Source organism: Oncorhynchus tshawytscha, unplaced genomic scaffold (genome assembly GCF_018296145.1).
Source record: "Oncorhynchus tshawytscha isolate Ot180627B unplaced genomic scaffold, Otsh_v2.0 Un_contig_8932_pilon_pilon, whole genome shotgun sequence".
NCBI lineage: Eukaryota > Metazoa > Chordata > Actinopteri > Salmoniformes > Salmonidae > Oncorhynchus > Oncorhynchus tshawytscha.
The window spans coordinates 66781-90798 of record NW_024609506.1 but is presented as its reverse complement, the minus strand read 5'-3'; the positions used below and the strand labels follow the sequence as shown (position 1 = coordinate 90798).

Sequence of the window (24018 nt, the reverse complement as noted above, 5' to 3'; positions counted from 1 at the left end):
ACTAAACACTAAAACACTCCATTACACTAAACACTCCACTACACTAAACACTCCACTATACTAAACACTCCACTCCACCAACCACTCTACTACACTAAACACGCCACTCCAATAAACACTCCACTCCACTAAACATTCCACTATACTAAACACTCCACTACACTAAACACTTACACCAAACACTCCACTCAATAAACACTCCACTCCACTAAACATTAAACTATACTAAACACTCCACTACTAAACACTCCACTACTAAACACTCCACTATACTAAACACTCCAGTACACTAAACACTACACTACACTAAACACTCCACTACACTAAACACTACACTACACCAAACACTTACTACACTAAACACTTACTACACTAAACACTACTCACTAAACACTTCACTCCACCAAACACTCCACTACACTAAACACTCCACTAAAAACACTCCACTACATTCCACTAAACACTTCACTACCAAACACTTCTCACTAAAACACTCCACTACACTAAACACTTCAAAATACTTCCACTGTACTAAACACTCCCACCAACCACTCTACTACTAAATACGCCACTCCAATAAATACTCTACACTAAATATTCTAATACACTCCACTACACTAAACACTCCACTCCACTAAATATTCCACTATACTAAACACTCCACTAAACACTAAATACTACTCTACACTAAACACTCCACTAAAAACACTCCACTACACCAAACACTCCACTACACCAAACACTTCATACACTAAACACTCCAAACATTACACTAAACACTCCACTACACTAAACACTCCACTAACCAAACATTTCTAACTAACACGCCACTCCAAACACTCACTAAACACCCACTCCACTATACTAAACACTCCACTACACTAAACACTCCTCTCCACTAAACATTCCACTATACTAAACACTCCACTACACTAAACACCAAACAAACACTACTACTAAACACTAAAAACACTCCACTACACTAAACACTTCACTACACCAAACACTTCACTACTAAACACTTCACCAAACATTTCACTACTAAACACTCCAAATACTACACTAAACACTCCACTACACTAAACTCCACTCACTAAAATATTCCACTATACTAAACACTCCAGTACACCAAACACTCTACAACACTAAACACTCCACTGAATAAACACTCTACTACACTAAACACTCCACTACACTAAACACTCCACTATACTAAACACTCCACTACACCAAACACTCCACTACACCAAACACTTCATTACACTAAACACTCCACTACACTAAACACTCCACTACACTAAACACTCCACTACACCAAACATTTCACTCCACTAAACACCCCACTCCACTAAACACTCCACTACACTAAACACTCCTCTCCACTAAACATTCCACTATACTAAACACTCCAGTACATCAAACACTACACTACACTAAACACTCCACTACACTAAACACTCCACTACACTAAACACTCCACTACACTAAACACTCCACTACACTAAACACTCTACTACACCAAACACTCTCTTCACTACACCAAACACTTCACTACACCAAACACTCCACTACCAAACACTTACTACACCAAACACTCCACTACACTAAACACTCCACTACACTAAACATTCCACTATACTAAACACTTCACTACACTAAACCCTACACTACACTAAACACTCCACTACACTAAACACTCTAATACACTAAACACTCTAATACACTAAACACTCCCCTCCACTAAACATTCCACTATACTAAACACTCTAATACACCAAACACTACACTACACCAAACACTTCACTCCACTAAACACTCCACTACACTAAACACTCCACTACACTAAACACTGCACTACACTAAACACTCCAGTACACCAAACAGTACACTACACTTCACTAAACACTTCACTACACTAAACACTTCACTACACTAAACACCTCACTACACTAAACACTTCACTACACTAAACACTCCACTACACCAAACACTCCAGTACACCAAACACTACATTACACTAAACACTCCACTACACTAAACACTACACTACACTAAACACTCCAGTACACCAAACAGTAAACTACACTACAATAAACACTTCACTACACTAAACACTTCACTACACTAAACACTTCACTACACTAAACACTTCACTTCTCTAAACACTTCACTTCTCTAAACACTCCACTACACCAAACGCCCCACTATACTAAACGCTCCACTACACTAAAGACTCCACTATACTAAAGACTCCAGTACACAACATAACACCCCACCTCACTAAACACTACTCTACACTAAACATTGCTCTCCACTACACCAAACACTCCACTACAACAAAAATATATTCTAAATGTTAGAATAACATTGATCAAGTGTCAATGTTCCACTTTTTGTTCTGGGTCTTTCAATTAGATGTCCATCTGTGGAGTTCCATCAATGTGACATTTCAGAGTGGTGATCAGTGACATACAGCTCATTCTGATTGATGTCTCAGTTTAGGGATGTTTTGTTTGGGAGGAGAGCTGCCAGACAGAGCTGCCAGCCGGAGTCCAGGGTGAAGATGTCTGTCTGAATATCTCTCTCTCTCTCTCTCTCTCTCTCTCTCTCTCTCTCTCTCTCTCTTTCTCTCTCTCTCTCTCTCCTCTTCTCTCTCTCTCTCTCTCTCTCTCTCTCTCTCTCTCTCTCTCTCTTTCTCCCTCTCTCTCTCTCTCTATCTCTCTCTCATTGATACTTTATCAATGCTAATATGTCATGTTATCTCTCAGTGAGCCAGCTGTCTCCCCCACTGCACCCATTTAGTAATACGGATCCACAGTACATGAGTAGCCTAATATGTGTACTATGCATATTATGGTTGCAAGTTGCCTTTAGACACAGTTCTAGAATCAGAGTTGCCTTTAGACACAGTTCTAGAATCAGTTGCCTTTAGACACAGTTCTAGAATCAGAAGTTGCCTTTAGACACAGTTCTAGAATCAGAAGTTGCCTTTAGACACAGTTCAGTTTATCCTCCCTTTAAATCCTTGTCCCTTGACTAGTTAACTTGTAGCATGTAACTTTGACAGGACATAGCCATGTCGGATACACTGTGTGAATCTATATACATGATTGGTATGTAGTGTAGCTCTTACCATTGTGTAGGTGGTTGGACTTGATGATCTTCTCAGAATACTCTGATATACTTGAACACTCAATCTGGGGAACATAACAAGAAGGAACAAACACAGGTTTGATGAGGGCACCCACTGCAATCATTGCAGCTTTACCACTCATCCAAGATCCAATCTCCACTTTATCACAAATGTTATCCATGTGCTGTATCTTTTCCCTCTCTCCTCCATTGGTGTTATATATGATTCATAAGACCATTTGGGATGCAGACATTGACTATGTGATCTTCTGCATTAGCGATCATCTGGACGGGAGCCTGGAGATGTGCCTCTGATGTGTGTTAGCTTGTTTACATTACAGAGGCGACACTAGTGTAGTTACATGGCAGGATCTCAGAAGATTTAGCCAAGATGCTAATGGAGGTAGAGTAGAGTGTTATGACAATTTACACCATGAACCGGGAGCAAGGTGCTGGTTTGTGTATGTGTGTGTGCGTGTGCGTGTGTGTGTGTATGTGTTTGTGCGGGTGAACAAGTGTCAGCGCTACACCCACCAAGACTTACAGTGGGGCAAAAAAGTATTTAGTCAGCCACCAATTGTGCAAGTTCTCCCACTTAAAAAGATGAGAGAGGCCTGTAATTTTCATCATAGATTCACTTCAACAGACAAAATGAGAGAAAAACTCCAGAAAATCACATTGTAGGATTTTTAATAAATGTATTTGCAAATTATGGTGGAAAATAAGTATTTGGTCAATAACAAAAGTTTATCTCAATACTTTGTTATATACCCTTTGTTGGCAATGACAGGGTTCAAACGTTTTCTGTATGTCTTCACAAGGTTTTCACACACTGTTGCTGGTATTTTGGCCCATTCCTCCATGCAGATCTCCTCTAGAGCAGTGCTGTTGCTGGGTAACACAGACTTTCAACTCACTCCAAAGATTTTCTATGTGGTTGAGATCTGGAGACTGGCTAGGCCACTCCAGGACCTTGAAATGCTTCTTACGAAGCCACTGCTTCGTTGCCCGGGCGGTGTGTTTGGGATCATTGTCATACTGAAAGACCCAGCCACGTTTCACCTTCAATGCCCTTGCTGGTGGAAGGAGGTTTTCACTCAAAATCTCACGATACATGGCCCCATTCATTCTTTCCTTTACATGGATCAGTCGTCCTGGTCCCTTTGCAGAAAAACAGCCCCAAAGCATGATGTTTCCACCCCCATGCTTCACAGTAGGTATGGTGTTCTTTGGATGCAACTCAGCATTCTTTGTCCTCCAAACACGACGAGTTGAGTTTTTACCAAAAAGTTATATTTTGGTTTCATCTGACCATATGACATTCTCCCAATCTTCTTCTGGATCATCCAAATGCTCTCTAGCAAACTTCAGGTGGGCCTGGACATGTACTGGCTTAAGCAGGGGGACACGTCTGGCACTGCAGGATTTGAGTCCCTGGCGGCGTAGTGTGTTACTGATGGTAGGCTTTGTTACTTTGGTCCCAGCTCTCTGCAGGTCATTCACTAGGTCCCCCCATGTGGTTCTGGGATTTTTGCTCACCGTTCTTGTGATCATTTTGACCCCACGGGGTGAGATCTTGCGTGGAGCCCCAGATCGTGGGAGATTATCAGTGGTCTTGTATGTCTTCCATTTCCTAATAATTGCTCCCACAGTTGATTTCTTCAAACCAAGCTGCTTACCTATTGCAGATTCAGTCTTCCCAGCCTGGTGCAGGTCTACAATTTTGTTTCTGGTGTCCTTTGACAGCTCTTTGGTCTTGGCCATAGTGGAGTTTGGAGTGTGACTGTTTGAGGTTGTGCACAGGTGTCTTTTATACTGATAACAAGTTCAAACAGGTGCCATTAATACAGGTAACAAGTGCAGGACAGAGGAGCCTCTTAAAGAAGAAGTTACAAGTCTGTGAGAGACAGAAATCTTGCTTGTTTGTAGGTGACCAAATACTTATTTTCCACCATAATTTGCAAATAAATTCATTAAAAATCCTACAATGTGATTTTCTGGATTTTTTTTCTCATTTTGTCTGTCATAGTTGAAGTGTACTTATGATGAAATTTACAGGCCTCTCTCATCTTTTTAAGTGGGAGAACTTGCACAATTGGTGGCTGACTAAATACTTTTTTGCCCCACTGTACATCATTTATATCCACTTCAACTCAACAGACAGATCAGACGACTGTATGACAGTCGAATATCAACCATCAAGTCCATTTGTTCCTCAGCCTGGTTCACACTACAGGGCCAACCCGAGCCAGGCCATGCCGATCTGGGCTGGCCTGGTTACGCATCCACCATAGCTGCTTGTGCCATGCTGGAAAACGACAATGTGAAAGGAAAATCTAAAAACCAGCAGGGTATGTTTCAGCTCGGCCCTATAGTGTCTAAATGCATAGATGGGCGCGTTCAGTAGGACGCAACGTTTTGGAATGTTTAGATGGAAATCGGCTATGTAGAACGAACATGCCTCTCCACATGGAGAATTAAGGAATCACATCAGCTCTATTCATGGATTGTCTATCTGTAACATTCGACAACATTTGGCAAATGAACCGTGTGAAAAAGGTGTTTGGTGTTTAAAGCAGGACAAGGACTCACCCCGTACACGTGCCTGGCGCCCGCGTTGGCAGCGAACATGGACAGGATGCCTGTCCCACTGCCCACGTCCAGAACTATCTTGTCCTTGAACATGTGCTTGTTGTGGTACATGGCATTCCTATAGGTCAGGGTCCGTACTTCATCCTTCAGCATCTCCTGTCCAACAGGGAACAAGATGGGAATGTTGATGGGATTGGGAATCTCACAGAGAGCTGAATCCTAACTTAAGTCGAATTTTCACTTAGGACTGGATTCAAACCTTATTGCAGAAGTATCGCGGAATATCCAGCCTTTAGTCATGCATTGGTGTCAATGGGAGACTAAGTGAATATTTGACTTATGTGTAAGTTAGGATTTCCAGAATGTGCAAGACTTTGTAGCTCCGTGACAATGACTTTGTCCAGGAGTTTTACCTGGTCAGGTCACGGGGTCAGGAAAAACATGATACACAGAGGACGTCAAGCTCAGAAAGACTTAACCCTATCAGTCCCGAGATCTCAGCAAAGATGGGCTTTTCATTCATCTGACTTTCATTTATCTGCATGTCCAGCCCTCATATTGAGCCTCACAATGAAGTGTTTTACCATTTTATTTTCAGGACAACCAGGGCTACAAGTAGAACACAAAACATCATTTAACTTAAACAGTTGCATTCTTGGGTTTTATTGACAAATGTCCATTTAAAAACTAAGGTCTGTGAAAAAATGTATATCTACCTAGTCAGTAACAACTGTTTGGAGTTTGTGACATCAACTATGTGAGCTTATTATAGTATTACAGACAGTATGTCCTGGGATTTCCTATGTCGAAGAACCCCTTACCTTCTAATCACTCTTGTGTGGCTTGTGTGCTTCATAGAGCAAAGTAGTTTTTCATAGACAGCTTTAATAGTTTGCAGCTCAAACCATTCGGACTCAACAGACATTTTTGTATTAAAGACCCGTCCCTAGACATCTTTGGAATCCACCGCTGTAGTGCAGCCCCCATTAATCACACAGACTAATGGTGTCTATGGGTGCAGAAGAAATGAACAAATCAATGGTACAACCCAGAAGTCTGTAACCCAAACACACTATGTTAACAAGGGGCTGAGATGTCCAAAACGCCCTGGCAATACGGTGGGACTCATTGGGTTAATATCAGGCTAAGAGAGAATCAACAGAGCGTGGAAAATGTGTATATAAATGTCCTCATACAGGACGTAATGAATATGCTACACTGAACAATTCAGAAGTGGGAGGTACAGGACATGTGTGTGTCCCAAATGTCACCATACTGTATAGCGCACTACTTTCCACCAGATCCCTATGGGTCCTGGTTGAAAGAAGTGCCCTACATAGTGAATATGGTGCCATTTGGGACGTAGTGCATGTCCTCTTAAACATGTAGAAATGACAGCTTCTGGATTTCTATTCATAGAAAACGATCATAGTGACAGAGGCAGTATTTAGGCCGCATCACTGGCACAGGCTCTTTAAATAGAGGTAGGTCTATAATGAAACCCTGCTGGGATTATCTGATACCCATCTATCTGCACACACACTCACACATTTTATCGGGGGCAGTTCTGTTCTTGGGTCTGCTTGGCATTCAGACTGTAACCTGACCCACATGCTAAATAAGGACCTCGATAGAAACACATTTTTTGGTTGTTCCCATTCTCTTTTAGGATACCTAGAGCATTTGAGGTATGAGTCTGAAACTTCAATAGATCACTATCTGTGGTATGAGTCTGACACTTCAATAGATCACCTCTGGGGTATGAGTCTGACACTTCAATAGATCCCTATCTGGGTTATGAGTCTGACACTTCAATAGATCACTATCTGGGTTATGAGTCTGACACTGATCACTATCTGTATGAGTCTGACACTTCAATAGATCACTATCTGGGGTATGAGTCTGAAACTTCAATAGATCACTATCTGTGGTATGAGTCTGAAACTTCAATAGATCACTATCTGTGGTATGAGTCTGACACTTCAATAGATCACCTCTGGGATATGAGTCTGACACTTCAATAGATCACCTCTGGGGTATGAGTCTGACACTTCAATAGATCCCTATCTGGGTTATGAGTCTGACACTTCAATAGATCACTATCTGGGTTATGAGTCTGACACTTCAATAGATCACCTCTGGGGTATGAGTCTGACACTTCAATAGATCACCTCTGGGGTATGAGTCTGACACTTACTATCTGTGGTATGAGTCTGACACTTCAATAGATCACCTCTGATCACCTCTGGGGTATGAGTCTGACACTTCAATAGATCACTATCTGGGTTATGAGTCTGACACTTCAATAGATCACCTCTGGGTTATGAGTCTGACACTTCAATAGATCATATCTGGGGTATGAGTCTGACACTTCAATAGATCACTATCTGGTATGAGTCTGACAGATGAGTCTGACACTTCAATAGATCACCTCTGGGGTATGAGTCTGACACTTCAATAGATCACTATCTGGGTTATGAGTCTGACACTTCAATAGATCACCATCTGGGGTATGAGTCTGACACTTCAATAGATCACCTCTGGGGTATGAGTCTGACACTTCAATAGATCACCTCTGGGGTATCAACCAGTCAGTCCATTAGTCAGTCAAGCAGGCAGGCAGTAAACCAGTCAGTCCATTAGTCAGCTCCTTATTTGTTCAGTCAGTCCGTCTGTACGTCTGCTTGGCAATCCATCAATTCAATTTGCTGGCAGCTACATCCGAAAACATGTAAAGCATAAACCCTCCAGAGAGCAAGCAGAGGCAACAGTGCTTACAAAACATCCCAACAGGCAGGACAGTAAGAACATCCATGAGTCTCCTAACTACAGTGCCTCCAGAAAATATTCACACCACTTGACTTTTTCCACATTCTGTTATGTTACAGTCTTTTTTTGGTCACTGGCCCACACACAATAGTGTATAATGTCAACGTGGAATTACATTTTTAGAATTTTGTACAAATTAATAACAAATGAAAGTTGAAATGTCTTGAGCAATAAGTATTCAACCACTTTGTTATGGAAAGCCTAAGTTCAGGAGTACAAATTAGCTTTAACAAGTCACATAATAATGTATGTATTAATTGCATGGACTCACTCTGTGTGCAATAATAGTGTTTAACATGATGATTTTTGAACGACTACCTCATCTCTGAACCCCACACATACAATTACCTGTAAGATCCCTCAGTCGAGCAGTGAATTTCAAACACAGATTGAACCACAAAGACCAGGGAGGTTTTCCAATGCCTCCCAAAGAAGGGTACCTATTAATTATGCTTTGGATGGTGTATCAATACACCCAGTCACTACAAAGATACAGACTCCTTCCTAACTCAGTTGCCAGAGAGGAAGGAAACCACTCAGGGATTTCACCATGAGGCCAATGGTGACTTTAAAACAGTTACAGAGTTTAATGGATGTTATAGGAGAAAAGTGAGGATTGCTCAACAACATTGTAGTTACTCCACAATACTAACCTGATTGACAGTGTACACAATAAAAATATTCCGAAACATGAATCCTGTTCGAATAAGGCACTAAAGTAAAACTGCAAAAAAATGTGTCAAAGAAATTAACTTTATGTTCTGAATACAAAGTGTTCACTAAGTGTTCACCATCACTAAGTACCACTCTTCATATTTTTAAGCATGGTGGTGGCTGTATCATGTTATGGGTATGCTTGTCATTGGCAAGGAAGAGAGTATTTTTAATGTTATAATGATTTAAAAAATTAAATAGAGCTAAGCACAGGCAAAATCCTAGAGGAAAGCGTGTTCAGTCTGATTTCCAACAGACAATGGGAGACAAATTAACCTTTCAGCAGGAAAATAACCTAAAACACAAGGCCAAATCTACACTGGAGTTACTTACCAAGACGACATTGAATGTTCCTGAGTTGCCTAGTTACAGTTTTGACTTATATCGGCTTGAAAATCTATGGCAAAACTTGAAAATGGCTGTCTAGCAATGATCAACATCCAATTTGACAGAGCTTGAAGAATTATTTTAAGAATAATGTGCAAATATTGTACAATCCAAGTGTGCAAAGCTCTTAGAGACTTGCCCAGAATGACTCACAGCTGTAATCACTGACAAAGGTGATTCTAACATGTATTGACTTAGGGGGTTGTATACTTATCTAATCAAGATATATTAGTATTTTATTTTCTATAACTTGTTTTTTTGTTTGTTTTTTTAATCAAAATTTTCTTCCAGTTTGACATTACAGAGTATGTGGATTGTGACAAAACAACAACAATTAAATCCATTTGAAGCCCACTTCGTAACACAACAAAATTTGGAAAAAGTGAAGGGTTGTGAATACTTTCTGAAGGCACTATATCTACCTCATGGATGTGTCTCCTACCTACCTACCTACCTCATGGATGAGTCTCCTACCTACCTACTTCATGGATGAGTATCCTACCTACCTACCTCATGGATGAGTCTCCTACCTACCTACCTCATGGATGAGTATCCTACCTACCTACCTCATGGATGAGGTTCCTACCTACCACATGGATGAGTATCCTACCTACCTACCTCATGGATGAGTATCCTACCTAGCTACCTCATGGATGAGTATCCTACCTACCTACCTCGTGGATGAGTCTCCTACCTACCTATCTGATGGATGAGTATCCTATCTACCTACCTACCTACCTTGTGGATGAGTCTCCTACCGACCTATCTGATGGATGAGTGTCCTACCTACCTACCTACCTACCTCATGGGTGAGTCCCCTACCTAACGCATGTATGAGTGTCCTACCTACCTATCTGATGGATGAGCCTCCTACCCACCTACCCACTTCATGTATGAGTCCCCTACCTACCTATCTGATGAATGAGTCTCCTACCCACCTACCCACTTCATGTATGAGCCCCCTACCTACCTCATGAATGCCAAAGTGGGCGTAGGAGTCAAAGTAGTAGTCCTGTGATGTCATTTCCTCCGGGTTGAGCAGCTTTGCAATCTTGCCACGCCCGGGGCAGGTGGGAAGGGCCGCTACATGGGGCGTATGTGGAGGGTGTGGCACATGGTGGACAGTTGGCACAGGTTTGGGCAAGGAGGCAGGCTGAAAGGACTGCGACTGGGGAGTAGTGATGGTACACTGCCGCTAAGAGAGAGGGGGTGAGGCAGAGAGAAATAGGGAATATGAAGATAGAGAGGAGGGTAGGGATAGAGCAAATGAAGAGACAGAAATAAAGATAGACAATGTGGGGAGGAAAGAGAGATGGGAGAGTGAGAGATGAAAAGGGAGGGAGGGAGAGAGAGAGATGGAGGAAGGGAGAGCGAGGGAGAGATTGAGAATTAGGGACAGACAAAAGTGAGTGTAGGTGTATTTGAAGAGAGGGCACTTGAACATTATCAGAGAAGAGCAACAGGACTGGATCTGTTTGCAGTAACAAATCACTTTCAATACAGTGCTCTTTGATTCAAAACCATTTGTTATAGCATTACATGGCTAAATGTGTTATTTACAAATACAGTGAAACACTTAGAATGCATTAGAGGTCACTTGGTAGGCTAGATTACATAATGTTACGCATCTACCCGTTTTCAGAGCAGCAGGAGTCCATGCGACAGATTGTGCAGAATGGATAGTGAAATCAGCACCAAGGACAGCGCACACGCTAACCACTACAGATCATTTCTGCATTGCATTTCTTTGCCATATGCCATAACAATTTACAAAAACAACTAAACGTTGCATGTGTCTGCATTGCTTTTTACAGACACCAGGAGTCGATACAATATCGACTACTTCAAAACTGACAAAGACACTAAAACATTCATAAACAGAGCCATCGGTAATGGATTATTAACGATTATAGCAATATAACAAAAGATTTTGACCAGCATATGTCACTCCTTGGATCATTTACCAGCGAACTGACATACCTCAGAATTGTCCGGCTCCGCCATTTTTCTCCGTAGGAGCAGGCAACGCGAGTGCCTCAGTCCCATATGAGCCAACGAGATTTCTTCAACCCAGGGAGGGAAAAATCTTATATAAAATAAACTTAGTAGCTATCTTTCGATAAGCTATATTTATTTTCTCTAGATTGACTTTCATAAATGATGCAAACGTTTGATATCGGAAATAGTTAATATTTTAGGCTAAATTCCAATTTATTGTTAGCCCCTAAAAGTTATCATGCTCTTCTAAAACGTTTGTTTCACATCGATAAAAACGACAGGTATCCATTTTGTAAAAGTTACAGGTGGTTCCTATAGAGGCACTTGGGCATCAAATGCACCAGCACCCCGAAATAACCTTCCTCTCTCCTCTTGCGCACTGCAACATATGTCTATGAAGCAAGCAAACTATACCAAGGTGCCTGTAGTCCACGTTAGGAAAATACATCCTCATACTCGGCTTCTCCTCAACAGTTGTTTTCCACGTCTATCAACATATCTCACAAGTCGTTGGCTTGAAATCGCCCCATCAGTGATATTTATTCAGAGAAGGAAGCGCTATTCTCCGTTTGACTTGGCTACGTTCCCATGGCAAAAGTTGAACTTGAGTATTGAGTTGGAGCTGTTCATTACGGTTATACAGGCAGTCAGGCACCCGTTTTTCCAAGAACCGGCTCGTGATCAGAAGTTATAAATCGATGCTTCCCACGCGCCAGATGCCTCTCTTCACCTTCACAACAGATTTTCCGGCAGAATATAGAGAGATGCTGTATATAGCGGACCAATTACCGTACTTCTCGACTTTCGCAGGATTCCCCACCGTGCAGGGCAATTCTTATGAGCACGCAAGTGTCTGTAACTTTGCAGCATACGTTTCCCCCATACTGCATCTAACCTACTTTATATGAGCCATGACCTTGAAGGCATGTTCTAGCTAGCCTACTTTCGTAATTAACACAAGAAAGACATTCAATAATTTGGGGCAAAATGGATCGAAACTGTGCGTACTTTTCCTAAATGATACGAATGACTCTTGACACTCTCCCAGGCGTGCCATTCGATCTTAAATGTGAACATTTGTGAATGATCTAATTTGCAGATTCATTGCAAAGTTGGAAATCTAATCTCCTACAGGTGTTTAGTTTATTTCCCCAAAGTGGCATTATGCGTAATGAGCACTTGGATCGCGATACAATAATTGCGGCTTTTAAGGTTGCACTGCAATTTCAAAATATAAAATCTCTATGATTGATGGGCTACACATACTGTAATGAGTATCATCCGTTATCATATGTTCAGCATCACACTGACCAGACCTAAGAATCAGAACCAGAAAACGTTATTGCAATGCAACAGTGTTACTACTTCTCTTGCTGTTTTACAAAACATCATCCATATATTTTTATATCTTATTTCTATCTTATATATTCATAGAATAATAAAACAGAAAAAAGTCAAGTCCATTCATTTAATGGCGCATATTTGCACAAACAGCCTTGTATTTCAACACTAAACTGTGATACTTGCAGACACATTGTATATTATCCGCAAAACACCATATGACTAAGTGTCTTTCGACTAAAGCGAAATCTTGTTCTGGAGCAGATGCCTCGAGCCTGTTCCTGATTATAGATTGAGGAGGTGTGAGTTTATTGTTAGGCAGCTATAGCAGCTTCCCCCACATTGCCACTGCCTGCCTGCCTGCCTCCCACTTCCCTGCTTGTGTAATGCCTCAACAGTGGCAGCTGCTGAAGGAAACTAGGGAGCCATGCTTCCATTCACAGATGCTGAGAATGGTAATACACAAGTGCGCAAACACACAGACAGACAGACAGACACACAGACAGACACACAGACAGACAGACAGACAGACAGACAGACAGACAGACAGACAGACAGACAGACAGACAGACAGACAGACAGACAGACAGACAGACAGACACACAGACAGACACACAGACAGACAGACAGACAGACAGACAGACAGACAGACAGCATCAAACCATATTCAAATAAATATTCCTTAAGCCATTTAAAAGAAGAAAGCATACAATTACACAAGGACAAATCCAGAAATTGTCCATCCTCCCTGTACATGTACTTTCTTTAACAGTCATATGCATGAGCCTTATCTGCTGGTTGTACTCAAGGACACCAGCCCATGCAACAACCTCAAGGACACACACACACACCCACACACACACACACACACACACACACACACACACACACACACACACACACACACACACACACACAGCTGTGGGTGGCAATAGCCTTGGGCAGCTTTTTAGTTGAAGTGCCAGTACGTCTGTCTGTGTACCATGAGAGGGAGTGGGAGATGGACTATCATTGATTGCTTTTTACAAGGTTCACAAATGTTGAGGAAATAAGTATTTACGGTTGCATTAGTATGAAAATCATTGTTAGATGATACCTCAAGTCTGCACTCTGATTGTGTTAGTGACATACATAGCAGTAGCATTGTTGCTACAATATTAGCCTAATTACAATGACAAGCATTATGATGTTAAAGACTCTAGGGTTGCATCACAAATGTCACCATATTCTCTCTAGTGCACTACATTTATATTTTTAAATTTAAATTAAAGGTATTTTAACGAATATCCAGGCAGGATGGATAAACAGTGTATAAAGTAGACGCAGGGACTGAACGCTGGTCTCCAGAGGATAGATTTGGGATGCAACCCACTCAGCCACGGCTCTGCACAGTTATACACTACTTTTGACCAGAACCCTGTGGGAGCCAGCCTATACTGATTACTTTGTTGAGACCAGCTTGCAATACACCACACAATATCAACGTCTCAGATGTGAAACAATAAAAGGCCTTTTCACACAGCGTTGTTCTTAGCCACAGGGAAGACTGGCCATGGGCTAGCTTATCCTGTGTTCACACAAGCATTTGTTAAGTCTAGGCTAAGCTTTAGCTCTGGGCTAAGGATTCACACGTGTATTCCAATGCCCTGGGCTAACGGACAAACACAACATGGGTGTTATGCCCAAAAAATGGCCTTGCCTAAATCACCCCCCCCCATTCTATACTCTCTGTAGCACACATCAGAGTCAAATAATTTCTATAGAACAAACTTCACATCAGGATAGAATAAGACATGGGAGAGATTAATTTTGGCAAAGATATTTATTTATAGACTAATACACCAAACCGAAAACTGCTGACATTACGAGTGCCTCCCCCGCGATCAAACCACCATCAAATAATAAAATGAATCGCAGCCTAATGTGATCATTGACAGCTGCCTTGAAGGACACAAATAAAAGTGCTTTCTGCTACTAAGATCAGTGAAATATAGGCTAAACTGACAACGGAGTGAAGAGCAGAAATCTCAACTAGCAAGCAAGTCACAGCAATGAAGAATTGAGTGTGTGCGATAATGCAAAGGGGGGGGGGGGTCTGGTGCAACCAATTACCTTCAGAAGTCACATAATTAGTTAAATAAAGTTCTCCTGTGTGCAATCTAAGTGTCACATGATCTGTCACATGATCTCAGTATATATACACATGTTCTGAAAGGCCCCATAGTCTGCAACACCACTAAGCAAGGGGCACCACCAAGCAAGCGGTACCATGAAGACCAAGGTTCTCTCCAAACAGGTCAGGTACAAAGTTGTGGAGAAGTACAGATCAGGGTTGGGTTATAAAAAAATATCACAAACTTTGAACATCCCACAGAGCACCATTAAATCCATTCTTAAAAAATGGAAAGAATATGGGACCACAACAAACCTGCCAAGAGAGGGCTGCTCACTAAACCTCACGGACCAGGCAATGAGGGCATTAATCAGAGAGGAAATGAAGATACCAAAGATAATCCTGGAGGAGCTGCAAAGCTCCACATCGGCGATTGGAGTATCTGTTCATAGGACTACTTTAAGCTGCACAGTCCACTGAGCTGGGCTTTACGGAAGTGGCCAGACAAAAATAAGCAAACACGTTTGGTGTTCACCAAAAGGCATGTGGGAGACTCCCGAAACATATTGAAGAAGGTGCTCTGGTCAGATGAGACTAAAATTGTTTCAGTCTTCCAGAGATTTGAGACTGGGATAGAGGTTCACCTTCCAGCAGGACAATGACCCTAAGCATACTGCTAAAGCAACACTCGAGTGGTTTAAGGGGAAACATTTAAATGACTTGGAATGGCCTAGTCAAAGCCCAGACCTCAATCCAATTGAGAATCTGTGGTATGACTTAAAGGTACTGTAGATGGGTTCCGCTGGTGTACAGCAAACTTGAAGGAGCTGAGGCAGTTTTGCCTTGAAGAATGGGCAAAAATTCCAGTGGCTAGATGTGCAAACTTATAGAGACATACCACAAGAGTAATTTCTGCAAAATGTGTCTCTACAAAGTTTTGACCTTGGGGGAGGGGGTGAATAGTTATGCACACTCAAGTTTTCAGTTTTGTTGTCTTATTTCTTGTTTGTTTCACAATAAAAATATTTGTATCTTCAAAGTGGTAGGCATGTTGTGTAAATCAAATGATACAACCCCCCCCAAAAATCTATTTTAATTCCAGGTTGTAAGGCAACAAAATAGGAAAAATGCCAAGGGGGGTGAATAACTTCGCAAGGCACTGTATCTCTGAGACTTTTTTCTCTGCATTTATTAAAACATTTCTTCTGGCTTCTAGCCTCATATTTTATTTGCAACAGTGATGGTTTGTATAAACCTTGCTGTTTACCTGTCCGACCTCTGGGAACAATGTTTCACTTTTGAAATTTGTGCCTCTGTACAGAGAATGCTATGCACCGAAGAGACATGAAATCAATCCCATTTTATTCCTCACATGCTTAGTAAATAACAGGTGTAGACTAACAGTGAAATGGTAACTCATGGGCCTTTCCCAACAATACAGAGAGAAAGAAAATAGAGAAATAGTAGAAAGTAAAACAAGAATAAACCATGTAATAACAATAAACCATGTACTAATAAATACACCGTGAGTAACGATAACTTGGCTATATAGACGCGGTACCAGAGTTGATGTGCAGGGAGGTAACTGAGATAGATTAGATATGTACATATAACTAGTAATAAAGTCACAAATAATAAACAGTAGCAGCAGCGGTATGTGATGAGTAAAAACAAGTCAGTGCCAAAAGGGTCAATGTAGATAGTCCAGGTTAGCTATTTGGTTAAAGCAGCAATATGTAGCCTAACTTTTGGGCGACCCCCCAAAAATCACATAGAAATATGAGTTATAGATCTGTCATCCGAATTGAAAGCAACTCTAAGAAGCGGTAGATCTGTATTATGTGCCCTATTTTTATGCTTCCTCTTTTTAAGTTGAATTTTTATATCTCTTACTTTTGGTTTTGTACGTACACAAGCTTCAAACAGCTGAAAAAACAGTATTTTGGGTTATGTAAAATATATTTAACAGTGGTTTAGATGGTACAATGATTCTCTACATTATACATGCTTGTTCTGTCACATAAACAGAACCCCACCCCAAGAAAAATCCATATTACAACCTATGTGTTGTGATAATTGTGTTGTTTGCTCTATGACCTGTTAATTCATATTCCTTGCGACCATGATATATAGGCCTAAAGGCTGAGACGATAAGAAGGCACAAAATAAATTCAACCACACCTTTGTTTTATCATAAAACCTCTGTCCAGTGAAGTCCACAAATCATCTTGCATGTACAGTAACAGACAGTTACATGACCTCTAGCATGGTCAAGCAAGTTAATGTTTCTGACATTTTAGGACCACTAAACAACTGTTGAGTTAAAACCACTGCAAGTCGCAAAGAAAGCAGGAGCTGCCTCCACTATTCCAGCACCATTTCAACTTCAACATTCCAACATCATCAAATCACCTCAACCAAAAGATACCAAAAACAATTCAGTCCAATAAACGTAAGCTAAATATGATGTGGCTGTCCATGTTTATGATTTCTGTGTGCGTGTGTGTGTGCGTGCGCGTTAGCCGCAAAGTAGAAAAACATGTTGACTCACCCTAATTGTAGAGAAACGCCAATGCCGAAACGGTCTATCACTCTGTCATACAGTACACACTTTTATTTTTTGTTGTCCTAGGGTGCCTGGATAAAATGCTTGCTCGCTAGCCTAACTTCCATTCTTCAGCAACGTTAGCTAGTTAACATTAGCCTTCTACATCTAGCTACATATTGAACTTCCATCCTCTCAGACCAGGGGCACAACAATGTATGAATTAATGGTTAGATCAGTATCGCCATTACAATCATTGGCCAGTACAATTAAGTAAAACCACAAGTCAAAAATCCCTATTTTCCTCCATGGCTAATTTAGGAAAGGGTCAATTTTAGGTAGCTGGCTAGCTTGCCATCTGAGGACAACAAAACAACGAGATGAAAGATTTCAAGTTTTGCTGTCAATGACATATGCTCTCAATGGGATTTGTTAGGAGAGAAGCCAATTCCAACCTAGCTTCCCTTGACACTTTTTTGTCATGTGCCAGGACCATTCACAGTTGAGCGGGCTGAGTTTAGCTCAACGCTGATTTGCACATTTTTTATACTTTTTTTGTCATGGGAGGCCAGATTCTCGCTGGCATCCCTTGCCTTCAATGCTATGGGTGGCAACAATGTCATACTCGTTTGGACCAGACAGCATCAGATAGATGGCCAACACATAGTGAGACAGAGGGGCACTGTGAAACAGAGAGGAAAGATAAATTATTATTATTTTTTGTCCATTTTTTTGGGGAAGCCTGGATTCCCCAAAATACACACCACTGACTGTCAGGAATACACGCCACAGACTGTCAGGAATACACACCACTGACTGTCAGGAATACACACCACTGACTGTCAGGAATACACACCACTGACTGTCAGGAATACACACCACTGACTGTCACTGACTGTCAGGAATACACACCACAGACTGTCAGGAATACACACCACTGACTGTCAGGAATACACACCACTGACTGTCAGGAATACACACCACTGACTGTCAGGAATACACACCACTGACTGTCAGGAATACACACCACTGACTGTCAGAATACTGTCAGGAATACACACCATTGACTGTCAGGAATACACACCACTGACTGTCAGGAATACACGCCACAGACTGCCAGGTCTCTGACCTCCACCATATAGGCTTTCTCAAAATCAGTTTGTTGATCATCAAATATGGAGTTTTGCTGAGCAACTATCTTAATTTACTTGGGTTATGGCCGGTATGTATTTCCAAAAAAGGTCTAAATAAAAATGTACAAGCAACCAAAAAAAACGCCTCTTCGGCGCCTCCAATGTATTGAGCTGTTGTAAACTTCAGACCTGTGCGTGGCAGTAATGAGTGATTTATATTGGAGGTGCCGAAAAAGCATTTTTTCAGTTGCTTGTACATTTTTATTTGGAACTTTTCTGGAAGTACATACCGGCCAGCCTTAATGGGAGTAAATGAAAATAGTTGCTCAGAGAAACTTGGTGATCAACAAACTTATTCTGACATGATAACGCATGCGAAGCTAGTAAATGGGAGTTTGAATTGGCGCTTTCTGGGCATTAAACATATATATAACACACAGGTACTGGTTCAGGGCCAGATAGCTCTAGGCTAAGGTTGGTGCTAACCCACTAGAATGTGCAAGTGTGAACACTCGCTTAGCCCTGGCTAAATCTCCCTTAGCTCAGGGCTATTAGCCCTGGGCTAAGGTGCAGTGTGAATGCGCGTAAAGTGCATTCCCTCACGTGTTGTGTCCTTTAATCACAGTGTCTTGTTTTGAGTCTTGTTTGTTGACTATTTCAATTTAATTAATTAAGTGCACCCTGTAGATTAGGCTTTGGGAGTTAAAAAAATACATATTCTGGTGAAATAATGTAATTTACCCAAGCAAAGTGTTGACTGATGCAAATAACTTCATTTGAAAACTCATGCGTGAAATTAATATTTTAGAGACTGGTTTGGGGTTATTTGAGGTTTCGAAAAAAATGTGGTCAACAAGGAGGCGTTCTATCAACAACAGCTCCCTCTTCATTATGCAAAGTAGTCTGCCTGCTGATGAAGTGGCGGTCTCTCCGACCCCCACAGACAAAGGTTAATTTGATATTTAAAAAGAGAGCAGAACATCATTGATTTGACTGGGGTTGTCCATTAAATAATGATGGAAGTGAAAATGACATTGGGTCACAGTGGCGATTTTAGCATGTAAATCTTGGAGGGCAAATAAAAAATAAAAATTAATAGATACATGCCAGCAAACTCACTACACTAAACAATACATGAATTGCACTATAATGGTGACAAAAAGTGTGACAAACTGTTAGGGCCTACATAAAGCTGTCCCAAACTGTTAGGGCCTACATAAAGCTGTCCCAAACTGTTAGGGCCTACATAAAGCTGTCCCACATAAAGCTGTCCCAAACTGTTAGGGCCTACATAAAAGCTGTCCCAAACTGTTAGGGCCTACATAAAGCTGTCCCAAACTGTTAGGGCCTACATAAAGCTGTCCCAAACTGTTAGGGCCTACATAAAGCTGTCCCAAACTGTTAGGGCCTACATAAAGGTCCCAAACTGTTAGGGCCTAATAAAGCTGTAGGGCCTACATAAAGCTGTCCCAAACTGTTAGGGCCTACATAAAGCTGTCCCAAACTGTTAGGGCCTACATAAAGCTGTCCCAAACTGTTAGGGCCTACATAAAGCTGTCCCAAACTGTTAGGGCCTTAGTTAGGGCCTACATAAAGCTGTCCCAAACTGTTAGGGCCTACATAAAGCTGTCCCAAACTGTTAGGGCCTACATAAAGCTGTCCCAAACTGTTAGGGCCTACATAAAGCTGTCCCAAACTGTTAGGGCCTACATAAAGCTGTCCCAAACTGTTAGGGCCCAAAAACTGTTAGGGCCTACATAAAGCTGTCCCAAACTGTTAGGGCCTACATAAAGCTGTCCCAAACTGTTAGGGCCTACATAAAGCTGTCCCAAACTGTTAGGGCCTACATAAAGCTGTCCCAAACTGTTAGGGCCTACATAAAGCTGTCCCAAACTGTTAGGGCCTACATAAAGCTGTCCCAAACTGTTAGGGCCTACATAAAGCTGTCCCAAACTGTTAGGGCCTATATAAAGCTGTCCCAAACGGTTAGGGCCTACATAAAGCTGTCCCAAACTGTTAGGGCCTACATAAAGCTGTCCCAAATGGTTAGGGCCTACATAAAGCTGTCCCAAACGGTTAGGGCCTACATAAAGCTGTCCCAAACGGTTAGGGCCTACATAAAGCTGTCCCAAACTGTTAGGGCCTACATAAAGCTGTCCCAAACTGTTAGGGCCTACATAAAGCTGTCCCAAACGGTTAGGGCCTACATAAAGCTGTCCCAAACGGTTAGGGCCTACATAAAGCTGTCCCAAACTGTTAGGGCCTACATAAAGCTGTCCCAAACTGTTAGGGCCTACATAAAGCTGTCCCAACAGCAGAGCTTTCCTTCAGCACCATGGAGTGGATCCTTACCACCACTACCCTGGCTCTCAGCGGAGCCTTGTCTGGCAGCGAAACAGTTCATTCAGCCTCATTTACTGCCTTTAAAATAAACCTAGCTGACATGGCTGACTTGCTTAAACAAATGGTGTTTCTACTGACAATTGAGATGTTCCCTATAAGGGAACGACGAGCTGATAAGAGGCAATCCATAATTTCAATTAAGACATTAATGTGCGAGCTAGGACTGAGGTAGTACATATACAGTTGAATTCGGAAGTTTACAAACACCTTAGCCAAATACATTTAAACTCAGTTTTTCACAATTCCTGACATTTAATCTGAGTAAAATTTACTCCCTAGGATGAACCAGAATTGTGGAGGTCTACAAGGTCTTGGCTGATTTCTTTAGATTTTCTTATGGTGTCAAGCAAAGAGGCACTGAGTTTGAAGGTAGGCCTTAAAATACATCCACATGTACCCCTCCAAATGACTCAAATTATGTTAATTAGCCTATCAGAAGCTTCTAAAGCCATGACATCATTTTCTGGAATTTTCCAAGCTGTTTAAAGGCACACTTAGTTGACTGTATGTAAACTTCTTACCCACTGGAATTGTGATTCAGTGAATTATAAGTTAAATAATGTGTCTGTAAACAATTGTTGGAAAAGTGTATTGTGTCATGGACAAAGTAGATGTCCTAACCGACCTGCCAAAACTATAGTTTGTTAACAAGACATTTGTGGAGTGGTTGAAAAATGAGTGACTTCAACCCAAGTGTATGTAAACTTCCGACTTCAACTGTATGTGTATATATATATATATATATATATATATATATATATATATATATATATATATATATATATATATTATATATATATTTACGTAAACAGGTGGGTTGCTACTGGTCACATAACGAATACCAAGAAGGCGAAAAACAGTGTGAATGCTCCTAAAGTGCATTTTGTGTCCTTTGTCACAGTGAGAGGGACGCACTGTTAGCAATGATCACACAGACGCCACTGTCATTACAGTGAAGCTAACTGAGACACACACACATACACATAAAGACACACTCTATATATACACACACAGCCCCCCCACCCCCTTTACACACAGACAGATAGATATGTTTGTTGTCTCCTCTGCCAGTCCTGTCTTTGACTTTGTCTGCTCGACCGTGGCCCAAGCTTAGCCCCTCCTGCGATACAAGACATTAAAGAGCTTAGCAGGCTACAAACGATGGGCGATAAACTAATGACGGTGGAATGGGAAGGGACAGACAGGTGCTGGTGAGGAATATAAATGAGTTGAGTTCTGAGAGAAGGAAGTATACTTACGCGGTTTATTTCTCTCTCATTTGAGTTGCCACCGAGTTTATTTTCAATCTCCAGAGTGTGATTAAAATTGGCTTCAAATTCAGAGCTGTGATGATCTCCCTCTCATAAAGAGCTGCTGTGTTTGTGATTTCTGCCCATTAGCTCAGTGAAACACAGAAGCCATGATGGATCATAACATCCCCTTCTGTAATGTAGTTTGGGGAGACTGATGTTGCTGTAGCAGGTAACATCCACACATCCTTTCTTGGTGGCACTTCATCTGTTCCTAATGGGTTGTGGGGATTATTGGGTTACTGAGATGAGGTTAGAGGGGAATACACAATAGTCATCCTGTTTGTTAGAAAGGAAGCAATCTGAAGACAACGTCTGTGGAAAAACTGGGGAGAACACAACATTGAAAAAATAAACGTAGAGCTGAGCAAGAGGATAAATATAACCTGGTTCCAGAATCTGTTTGTGCTGTCATTCCAACCCCAGCGTGACAATGACCTCGTTTACAAGACATCACAGACAGATCTGGAACCAGTCTAGGATCATAAACATAAAAACGTAGCCATAAACAATTATGATAGGCCCTCTCTATTGTTTTTCAATCAATTCATATTTGGGAAAGATTAAAGGCTCACAAATCTGACACAATGACATTTGGGCAATTATTTTCCAATTGCCCTAGCTATTCAACTGGAGGCCTCTCACCCAAACTATTTCCCTCACATACACACCTGAATTATAATCTTATGTGGCACTTTCTCCAAAACCACAACATATTTCCATGTGCCCTGTAATTGTCATGTAGAACCCACAGCCATGCTGAGGCCTAGGAATGTTAATTTGTGCTTGGGGAGGTTTGCTTCGACCTGAACTCCCCCTGCAGAAAAACACCATTATTTCCAATCATACTGCTGTTACCTCCGATTTGTTTTTCGACGTCATCTTTGTATTCATTGTGTGACCCAAACTCATTTTCACTTTCAGCATTCTTAAAATAATTGACCACGCCAGTCAAATCAATGATGTTCTACTCTCCGTTGAAATACCAAATTAACCTTAGCCTGTGGGGTTCGGAGAGCCGGCCACTTCATCAACAGGCAGTCTAGTTTACATAATGAAGAGGGAGCTGTTGTTGATAGAACCGCCCGCGCCTCCTTGTTGACCACTTGATCAGAATGGATGACGTGAAGTGTTTTTAAACTTCAAAAATTACCACCGATCAGTCTCTAAAATAAGCACTAACCGCATGAGGTGTCAAATGAAATGATTTGCATCAGTCCACACTTTGCTTGGGTAAATAACAATATTTCCCCAGAATGTGTATTTTTAAAACCCATAAACCTCATCTACAGGGTGCACTTGATTCATTGGATTGATATTATCAACCAACACGACTCAAAACAAGACAATGTGTAACAAACTTACTAAACTTGCACTTGTGTGAATAAACACACAAAAACAATGTTATAACCGCCTGTTACATTGTATATGCCTATAGGCCAATGCACTGTAACAGTTGCACTGCGGCTTCAATAGTATCCAATCCAATGGGGGCGGGTAGTTTCATTCATTTCCTTTTCA

At 41.4% G+C, this 24018-nt stretch overlaps 1 protein-coding gene across 1 annotated transcript in view; it reads right to left on the bottom strand.

The window, feature by feature from the left end:
• LOC112242502 (protein arginine N-methyltransferase 8-B-like) overlaps positions 1 to 12509 on the bottom strand; it is a 33350-nt gene extending 20841 nt beyond the window's left edge. The window contains exons 1-4 of the mRNA XM_042315602.1: positions 11635 to 12509; positions 10625 to 10849; positions 5725 to 5880; positions 3134 to 3197 (exon numbers count right to left, since the gene is read on the bottom strand). Of these exons, the coding sequence (XP_042171536.1) occupies positions 3134 to 3197; positions 5725 to 5880; positions 10625 to 10849; positions 11635 to 11700 (511 nt within the window). The 5' untranslated portion in view covers positions 11701 to 12509. The remainder of the gene's footprint in view (positions 1 to 3133; positions 3198 to 5724; positions 5881 to 10624; positions 10850 to 11634) is intronic.
• Between the last annotated feature and the right edge of the window lie 11509 nt (positions 12510 to 24018).